This window comes from Myotis davidii, unplaced genomic scaffold, assembly GCF_000327345.1.
Source record: "Myotis davidii unplaced genomic scaffold, ASM32734v1 scaffold149, whole genome shotgun sequence".
In the NCBI taxonomy this organism is placed as follows: domain Eukaryota; kingdom Metazoa; phylum Chordata; class Mammalia; order Chiroptera; family Vespertilionidae; genus Myotis; species Myotis davidii.
In genome coordinates, this window is record NW_006352194.1 from 328,351 (window position 1) to 339,326 (window position 10,976).

At 33.5% G+C, this 10,976-nt stretch overlaps 1 protein-coding gene across 1 annotated transcript in view; it reads left to right on the top strand.

Annotated features, from left to right (window-relative positions):
• Positions 1-10,976, top strand: part of EYA3 (EYA transcriptional coactivator and phosphatase 3) — a 100,281-nt gene that overhangs the window by 32,618 nt on the left and 56,687 nt on the right. Inside the window, exons 2-3 of the mRNA XM_015557185.1 lie at positions 4,650-4,750; positions 9,283-9,326. Of these exons, the coding sequence (XP_015412671.1) occupies positions 4,718-4,750; positions 9,283-9,326 (77 nt within the window). The 5' untranslated portion in view covers positions 4,650-4,717. The remainder of the gene's footprint in view (positions 1-4,649; positions 4,751-9,282; positions 9,327-10,976) is intronic.

Here is a 10,976-nt window from a genome sequence, read left to right on the forward strand (position 1 = left end):
GATCTGTTGATTAGTTGCTTATGCTTCTATTGCTCAAAAATTTATCTCTTTCTACAGATGAGATAAGTATACTATTCTGTTTTTTCCATTTTTGTAATGCTACTTGTTCTTCATATATTTAGATTTAATAGTGTATGATGTGGATGTTTCTCTCCACATTGATACTCAGTTTTTATGACATTTTTTTAAAATAGATTTTTCTCCACTTATAAGCACTTTTTAGGTTTGATTATTGCTTGGTATTTCTAGTCTCATGTTTTGCTTTGATTTTTTTACAAAAATATGCTTAACAAAAACTATTTTAACCATTTTAAAGTATACCATTCAGTGGCATTACGTACACTCACAATGTCAGCTATCACCACTATCCTCTAGTCTCTTTACTTGATATATTTCTACTTAAACCTGAAAAATGATTCCTATTATTCTCAGGCAAATTGTTTAAATCTCTGATTCCCAGTTGACCGGTCCATAGAATAAGGATGATGCTCATAGATTCCTTTTAGAATAGATCAGTTATTGTTGAATAACAATACTTGAAGCAATCATCTTAAAGCCATTAGAGGAGGGTATTTTGCTTTTTGTTTTCATTCTTCAAGGCAAACACATAATTATATTTGAGGGAATCATGGCAAAATTTGCTAATTACTTATTTCTTATAAATTCTGAAGCAATCCACGTATTAATAAAAATCTTAAGTGGTTATAGACCATTTTTTTATACTTCTTAAGGCTACTGTTTATAACTATTATTGCTGAGATATATTTAATTTTGGGAGGGATACTATTGATTGTTTCCAGGGAAACTTCTATAGCCTTTGGTGTACTCTGAAAATATATATAAGGTTCTGAAAGGGGTAGTAAATAGACTTCTAAAATACAGTGTAAATATGATCAAATTTATGAGCTACCTGTTCTATTTAAAACTGTATCAAAGCTATTCAGTTAACTCTTGAAAATCTCTACGCACACTTAGCTGCATGCAAGTTTCCCTTCTAGGGCGTATAATCAGACTGTTTGTTCTATTTAGACACTTCTCTTGGTGTTACAATTAAAATTGATATATACTGTGTTTTCACTGAAAAAAAATTGACCTTTATATTGCGTTTTAAAATATTTATATACCTAATTTTAAATTTCTCTTTCTGTGTTTAAGAGCTACAATAACACATTTGAAGTAACCCAAGTTCTTGCCTGTGGCCATTTATAACTACAGGGTCATTTTAGCTTAATACTTGAATATTTTTATGGTGAACTTGGTACAAAGCAGAAATTCTGTGGTTAGAATCTTATTAGAATTTTGAAATAAAATATTTGTTACTAATTATTTCCCTTCTAACTTCTAAGGATTTAAAATTATGGCTGCCATATTACAAAATAATCCTGCTTTTATTTATGAGCTTGTGAAGTCACAATATTTAAGATTATGTAACCTTTTTGAATCAAATTAAAGTTTCTGTTTTTTTCATTGTCAGCATTGGCAGGTAGGGAAATTATTATTTCTGTTCTCAATTGCAGATTTTCCCAGATTTTTAATGATGAAGGCATAAAATACTAACAAACTCCAAAAAAAAGTGATAAATAATTGTATGTAGAAACAGTTCTAAAAATTGAAACTAGAAAATTATGAAGACATTATTATCCAAATGCCTTATAAAGGTGCTTAAAACAAAAAATGAACTCGAAGCGTGTTTTGTAATTTCATCGGCTGTTTGGCTAAGTTGTAATTATATTAATTTACATTACATTAAGAATCCACTTTCCCGTTCTATGTCAAGCCATCGTATTAAACTCTAAAACTACTACATGGAAATGAGAATACTAAGATTTGTATTGTAATTTCGTAGTTTTTGTTATTGTCAAATACTGGATCACTGTGTCTGTGTTATATAACACTTTCATCTGGTTGCTAGTAAACTCGGCTTTTGATTGTAAGCATGTGCCACTGTAGAAAATGGTGTGAGATGTTAATATTAAAAGTTTTAGCACATTGGTTAATGCTAGGAACGTGGTAAATACTTGCATTCTTTATTCAGTATGTTTCTATATTTCCGGTCTTATAAATTACAAATTTTTGGAAGGAAGGAAGAATACTGTATTGATGGAAAGTAATATCTTAGATACATGTTGTGATGGACTTATGTGGAAGGTAATTTTTAGGGATGGCAACAACAAAGGATCCTTCTTTTCATAGAAGAAATAGGAGAGGTAGAAAGGAATATCTTCCAATTGTTCCCTTAAAGAAGGTTTTCTTAAAATTTACCGTAGAATTTATCTCAAGAAAAAAAATTAGCCCATTTTCATTATAAAATCACAGCAATATTAGCATATATCTAGAAAGCAAAATTTAAGATTTTAACATTTAGTTTTGTATGGCTTGAAAATTTATTTCTGCACTATTAAGAGTAATAGTTCTTGCCATTTAAAATCCATAACCCATTTTGATCAGTAAAAATCTATGTTCTTTAATGTTGTTCATATTTTTAAAATAAATTAGTTTTTGTGTTTAAAAACAAAATTAAAGTACATGCTTTTTGGTATCCTTTTTAAAACAAAACAAAAATTTTCCTTACCTTCTTACCGAGAGGTAGGTTTTAAAACACTTCCCCTATGAGAATGAGTATCCCCTCCCTCTTGCCGAGAATCTACTAATTAGAGATTGCAGTTATTACAGTTAAGTAAAACATGGAATACTATCACTTTTAGGGTGAGAGCTGGTCACACAAAAATTCAACAAATAAGGTTTTAAAGGCATTACATTTTCCTAATGATTTGGTCCTATTTTGCTCTTAAGGGATCAGTTCACAGATGTACATTATGTTCATTGAGGCAGTATTAAAATCCCGTAAAGACATTTCAATTTAAAACTAAGATATAAGTTGGCGAAACATAAAAATGTTTCATCTTTCATAATTATGAGTCAGTTTCACGTCACATTGATTATGTTGTTCTGGATAGAGCAAAACAAGTGCAGGGAAGATAGCACCTGTGAGCTTTAGTTACTGTGCACCGTAATTCTGCAGCAGTAGCTACCTACGTCAGGTAGTATGAGAACTCAGCTTTTGAGGCTTTGTGCGTGAGCTACACGTGAGTGCATTGAGCATCCTCCGCTTCTGACCTTTACACTTTTTTCTCTTTTGACATTCTAGATCAGGGTAGGGAGTAGAGCTGTGTCAGAGTTAGACATTTTTTTAATCTGTCTAGCTTACACGTGTTTTCTCTTCTTTTCCCATTCCGGAGTGTGGCTCTGAAAGTGTTTTGTATATAGCAGTAGAAGTGTAATGCTGGTATATTGGCATAACTGAAGTTTTTCATTTCCCTTTTCATGTTATTTATCTATTTTCATCTGCAGTAAGATTCTATACTTGCTTTAGCTTTCTTTATATATTAAGTTGGTTACAGTGGTTGCTAGAAGTGAAAAGAGGTTTGACCTTAATTAAAAGCATAAGCAATCACGTCTGTTTCGGAGCAGTGCTAGTTTCATTTTTGTTAAATTGTAATGGAGTTTTTCTTTTTTATAATGTATTTAAAGTTTCTAATGTCTATCTGTCTCTCTTGCCAGAAGGGCATAATAAGGTGTTTTTACCATTTAATGTGGGATTTGTTAGTTTGAAAATCAAACCAGGAAAAAAAAAGGTGGGGGGGGGGGGGGAGAAAGAAAGAAAAAACAATGGATATTCTTACAGTTTTAAAAATAAAAGAGGCTAGTCTATTTTTCTTTGTTAGTTTGAAAATCAGGACCAGAAGAGCAGGATCTAAGAAGATAAAGATTTTCCTTAAATGATTGACTAAACAGTATATTTAGTGGAGTTCATTATTTCAGACTAAAATTGAGTCCCAGCCCCGGCCAGGTCACAGTTGGTTGGAACGTCATCTCTTACACCAAAAGGTGGTGGATTCAATTCTAGGTTACAGGTTCCATCCCCGGTTAGGGTGTACACGGGAGGCAACTGATTGATGTTTTTCTCTCACATCCCTGTTTCTCTCTTTCTACCTTCCTCTCTAAAATCATTAAAAACATATCCTCGGGTGAGGACTAAAAATATAAATAAAATTTACATGATTATTTTTCCTTAATTCTAAAATTCAAAGTTTTACTTATTTGCATTATTAAAGTAGATCCAGAGAATTCCATTTTCCTTTATATTAATTGTATATACAGATGGTTGTGAATGTATTTAATTTATATTTTGATTTGTTATATTTAAAGTGTTTCAGTGTGTCTGTGTTAACATTATATAAATGTTCCACATGACAGCAGGTTAGATGTTATCCTAACTTACTGATTTACTAGGCTAGTTTTTATCATTAAAATATGTAACTCTAATCCTAAAAAAACTGTCCTAGTTATCAGCACATTGTAAAATGTTTAATACATTAGGCACTATAGTAACCGTGTTTTAAGTACAGCAGAAGTGGTTCCACGTGTTGGTTTTTGCAAGATATTAAAAAATCATTGCGTATACCTATCTTGACTTGGTGTAGCATGTCAGTTTTGAAAAGCCATGTGCAAGTTTGAGATTTTGAGATTAGAACTCACGTGGAAAGCTTGGGGTAGCAAAATATTTTTAAAAAATTATTTTCTGATGGCCTGAATGATAATGCCTTAAGAGTACATAAAGCTTTGAATTCCTCCCCTTTTTTAAACAGACTGTGAAGACTGCTGAGAGACACTTGCCATCCAGTCACATAAGTGGAATAAAGAAATATTGGTCCTCATGGAAGAAGAACAAGATTTACCAGAGCAACCAGTAAGTATTTCCTTTAACAATTTAAAGTTCATTGTAGAAAAACTAATCTTAAGAGATTTTAAATATTATTCAAATTCAAAATAAAAATAAGGAAAAGACTTCTTAATACTTCTAAGTAAAAAATTTTATATGATCTCAAATGCATATTTTGTTAACAATGCTAACGAGTGTGCTTAGAAAATTCAGCATTACAAAGTTAGTGTTGTATTTGGGATTGTCATTTTTTTAAAAACCAATGGGTATTTCCTTTTGTAGAACACTTTTGCTTGGTCTGATTTGTGGCCTGGGGAGCTATCAGGGAAGGACAGAGCAATTAGACATCATGGTAGGTGAGATGGCAACAGGATGTGCTGTAGGTCTCAATCAGTTGTGGGACAGACCAGAAAAAGAAAAGAAAAGAAAGAAAAAACAATGGATATTCTTACAGTTTTTAAAATAAAAGAGAACATCTATTTACCAAACAGTATACACCACTTCTGATGGAAAATTTAGTTTTACCTTTACCTAAGTTTTCCTAACTGACCTAATTTTTTAAGAAGTTGTAGTAGTTGAAGAAAATGTAATCTGACCACTAGCTAATTCTTAAAAAGATGAGATTTAGAGACTAGGTTGAATTCTTAATTTCTCTTAAATATTTAATACAAATAAATAAAATCATTTTAAATGTCCACAAGTGAAATGGATTTATTGCCTTGCCATGGCTTCTTTTTGTTTGTTTGTTTTTGTCTGTTTTTGATCCTTCTCACTTAAAAAAGGAGAGCAATAATCATTCTCTTAAGATATTTTTATATTGAAGAATCTTTTCCTTTTGTCTTGAGTTTCTTTTTCTGAAGTTAAATACTGATTCAATTTGCTATCCTGAGAGAGCCTCTTGCATTTAATATTAAAAGAGAATATAGAGTGGTACATGCTTACCTTTCTTTATGAAATCCAACATAGAAAAAGTTGAATGTTGAAGGCAGGTAATAAGATATGTTTTTCATGTACTAGAAGTATTCTTTACATTACAGAAGGATAGACACCAGCTTCCATTTAATTAATAAAGTCCTTTAATATGTTTTTAATATTTTTCTTTAGGTCGAGACGTGTACTGATGATTACTTTGCTATATTTTTAGCCCTCTCACTTACAGTAAGCATAAAATTAGGATGTCATAGCAATTGTTAAAAAAACCTTTTGAAACATTTGGAATGTCGTTCCTTTCCCTGGTGGAACATTAATAATCAGGGAAATGGTAGGGTTAAAAATCATCCTCAGCAGTGTATCTAGGATACACTGTATTTGTGTAAGAACACATCGCTGAATTAGAGACATTAAATGTACCAACGAAAATGACGTCATTGAGTTTTTAATTTAGTAAAAGGTCTGGTCATAATTTCAAAAGACTTATATAAGTTGTTGAAATAGGTATTGTTGGTTACTCCTTATCTATTTAAGGTAATGAGAATTGTGAGACTGACCTGCTAGTAGGTCATCTTTTCTACTCTGCTTTATTTCCTTGCCGTTCTTATTTAGTTTCTATAACATAACGTATTAAACCTGATTGTTATTTCAGAGGAAGGTAAGAAATTAAACCACTTTAAAAACTAATTTTCTGTTGACTATAAATGGTGATTGCCTTGGGGCATCATTTTCCTATTGATTTGTGCTTGAGTTTAATTTATAAAAGTGACTGAGTGACCACACTGAGAGGTCAGTGCCATTTGAAAGAAAAGTTTAATGTTACAATTCCCTTAGAAATTAGAGGCATGGCATGCCAGGGTAAATAGTTTAGGATTGTTAGCTCGAATAATTCCAGGAGGTTTGGGGTATAGGGCTGTCACTAGGTATCCACCTGGCCCTGAGTTGATTTAGAGCAGGGGAATATTGACTTGGTGTGTATGAGTTAGATAAAGGAGGTAGTTCAGAGTGTGGGCTCTGGATCGTAGGGGAGATATACTGGTAAACAATTTTGGCTCCATGATTAATGCATATCAAATAAATATGGGATCTAAGAAAACACAGAATACTTATTGACTGTTAAGAATAATTAGGATAGGAGAGTAAATACCAGACTTTGAGGAGAAAAATAAGTTTTCATAGGCTGTTGTGGAGATAGGAAATTCGAATGGAAAGAATAGTCCTATCCCAGGTTGACGATAAAGCTAAGATTTTTAATCCTACTGTTTATCTCTATATAGAGGGAGATATTACTGATGGGCATTATTATTGGAGTTATTTTAATTCTATCGTCTCTTGTCTTGTCTTCTCTCGGTTCTCTACTTCTTACTTGCTCTGTTTTAAGATTTAAGATTTGTTCGGGTCATTGTTAACAAGGCAACATAAATCCTAGCCACAGGATTTTCTTTCACTTTCCCTATTGCCAGTCAATCCTCTGCAATGAGAAATGAGTTTCTCTGTAGTCACCATTTAGGTATTTGACTCAGTCTTCTTCCAGTCTTCATCTTTTTCAACTACTTTGAAGCAGCTCATATTATTGTCCAACCTGGAACTCTTTTTAAAAGGAGTGAAAGGGAGTATTAACCAGACTCAGTTTGGAATAAGAGGTATAATCCAAGATTATTTCTGGTGAACTGGAAGCACTTAACTCCTCTATGGATATCAGGAGTGGTCTCTGTTTTTTTGTTTTTTTTTAATTTTATTTTTTATTACAAAGGGTATTACATATGTGTCCATTTTTTTTTGAAAGGGCATTATACACATAGGAAAGAATTTTAAAATGCACATATCAAACTCAATACTCATTGTTTTATTTATTTATCATTATTTTATTTTTTAATACTCACCCAAGGAGGTTTTCCCATTGATTTTCAAAGAGAGTGGAGGAGAGAGGGAAAGACAGAAATATTGATGTGAGAGAAACACATCGATTGGTTGCCTCCTGCACATGCCTAGACCAGGGCCCAGGCCAGGGAGGAGCTGCAACTGAGGTGTGTGCCCTTGACTGGAATTAAACCCCGAACCCTTTGGTCCCCAGGCCAACGCTCTATCCACTAAGCCAAACCACCTAGGGCTATTTATCATTATTTTATTTATCCATTCATCTGTTCATGGATTCTGGGATTGTTTTCACTTTTTTTGTATGGACCTGTTTTCTTTTCTCTTGGTTTTATATAGCTAGGAGTGGAATTGTGGGATTATATGGTAACTCAGTTTAACCTTTTGAGGAAGCAGCACTAAAGTAGTTGTACTATTTGCAATCTGTCAGTTTCTGGATTATATTGTTTGAACCCATGCTTTTGTAACTCAGTGAAATATGTCTGTATTCTTTGAGTTAGTTTAACTGCCTCTGGTGCCAGGGTAGTACAACCTTCCTATCCCTGATTTACAGGGGGACATAATTGCCCAAATTAAGGTGAACAGTATCTGAAATGTTAAATCTAATCATATTAGATAGCTGTATTCCCACCTGTTATATTTATTTAAAATTATTTAGCACAATTTTTGCCTTTTGTTAGCTTGAAATCCTTTTAAGTATTCATAATTTGTATGAATAATAAGTGTACTTAGCATGTTTCTACTATAACTAGTTATTCTAATCAGAGAGCTCTAAAATCAGATTCTTTTGTAATAGGAAAGCAGGGAACATGCACAGTGTTAAACATTACTTTTCATTTCTGGACTAAATTGCTTCAATGTAAATGCTTTTACCTCAGACGGAATTAAGAAAAGATGAAATCTGGAGGGAAAATCAGAATGGTGCGAATAATATTTTTAAAATTACTAGTAGCATAATAAGAAATTGTCTTTATTTTTGGCATGTAGGTAATTTAAGTATAAAGACATTTCTGTTAGTCCTGGATGTTGTGGTACAGTGGTCAGAGTGTTGGCCTGCATTGCCTGCGCCCACCAACATATCTCAGGTTCGATTCCTGGTCGAGAGCAAGTACCTGGATTGTAGGTTAGATCCTGGCCCCGGTGGGGGGCTGTGCAGGAGGCAACCAGTCCATGTCTCTCTCACATCAATGCTTCTCTCTTTCTCTCTACCCCCATTCCTCCTACTCTCTCCAGAAATAATGTAAAAAAATATGATGAGGATTAACCAAAAAGAAAGACATTTCTGTTAAAGAAATTTTGAGTAGATGATATCGAGTTCCATATTTACTGTTTAATGATATAATTATGCATCTGTTAAAATTTAAAACCAACGAGTTTGTGTCCAAGTTTAGATATTTCATTTTATCTTGCGTAAAAATCTTTATAAAGATTTTTTACATTTTACCTTGAATCTGATAAACACTTTTTTCATTGAAAAAAAAAATGGGAAAAGGAGACATCTGTTAATACTTTCAACAATAAAGATAAATTTTAAAAATAGAAAAGAAAAAAAAAGATCTCCCTGTGAAAAACAAAGACGTTCATCTCTAACTAAAAAATATAAGGGTTAATTAAATAAATCTAAGCAAGACAAGACAGTTACCCTGAAATTTATTAGTTAATGTTAATTAGTTAATGTTAGCCTGACATTTGAGTAGCCAGATTATTTCAAAAATAGATCATTACATTATTCCTTTGTTTATTTATTTTTGCAGGTTAAAAAAGCCAAGATGCAGGAATCGGGAGAGCAAACTTTAAGGTATATTAAGTTGAATTTCTTTTTAATAATCTACCTACAATTTTTTCACATGCTGATGATGGACATGACTTAAGTTGAGTGCCTTCTTTTTGTTTTTTAAAGTCAGTCTTTACATTTTGAAATTATTTGGTTTAAAATGAAAATACCCTCCAAAAGTTTGTTTTTGAAACTCATAAGTGCTGATTTTATTTATTTTATTCATTAATTATTTATTCAACAATATATACCGAACTTATGTTATCTATCAGAGCGTATGATATATGGAGGAGACACATCGGTCAGTATTCTTTAGATAGATGTACAGAATACGAAATAGGAAGAATAAGCAGAAGTAAGGGAAATGCAAGTTATTTGGCATTCATTACCAAATGGATATGGGATGCCTCAGTCATTAGCTTCCCTCCCGTTGTAGAAGAGGGGCAACTTCTATGCACCTCATGCTTTAGTTTTCCACAGTTCTTATCTCCCGTCATTTGTCCACCAACCATATGAACCAGTAACTTCATCACCTCTAACATCTTAATTTCCAGAATCCTCCTCTTTTGCTACCACACATTACACTCCAGATCATTTATTTTACTGCCATACTAATCCATATGTCTTATTATATACATTCAATGAAATGATCTATCATATTTTCCCTATCAACCACTGGCCCTTATCTCAAAAAGGACTTCAGTATCTTTCTTATGCTGCTTAAATTATAAGATCTCTTATTTTAATCAGTCCTTTAGGAAGTCTTAACTTCCTCCCCCTTTCCTTTGTGTTGTACTTCCCTAGCAAAATCACAACCCTGGTTAAACTCATCTTTCTGCTGATTCCATATTAATTTCCAATCACCTGAACATTGTGAGAGAAAAATATAAAATTATGCTTACTGGTCTCAATTTTCATTCATGATTACATCTCAAACAGGCACTTAAACACTCTTGGTGGTCCAACTGTCTTTCCTGATGTGTTTTATTTCCCAGTCTATAAAATTATCTTTCTTCCCTTTTTTCTTTCTCTCATCTAAGGAAAAATTGTTTGAACATTTAGAATATACCAGGTATGGGGGCATGGAACTTTGTTGATATTATGCTTAAACTAGGGGCCCGGTGCACGAAATTTGTGCACTTGGGGGGGCGGTGTCCCTCAGCCCAGCCTGCCCCCTCTCACATACTGGGAGCCCTCAGTATGTGAGACAGGGGATGTCCTAGTGATGGCTTAGGCCCACTCCCTGCTCCCCTTGGGGAGTGGGCCTAAGCCGCAGTCTGCCCTCCCTTTGTGGGAGGTGCCCGGGCTGATCAGGGGAAGGCACCAGCTCCATCACCCTGCTGCTGCAGCCACTGCCAGTCACCGCAGCCAGAAGGTTTTTTCATCAACACAGACTCCAATCCCTTCACCATGAAAAAATGACAACTTTCTTTAGGCATTTTCAAGATGTGTCTTTAATATGATAATAATTTCTTTCTTACATTTTTTATCTTCACCTGAGGATATGTTTCCATTGATTTTTAGAGAATGTAGAAGAGAAAGGGAAAGACAGAGAGAAACATCAAAGTGAGAGGAACACTTTGATCGGTTGCCTCCTGCATGAGCCCTGATCTTGGCCCTGGACAGGGAGGAACCTGCAACCTAGGTAAATGTCCTTGGTCAGAATTGAACACA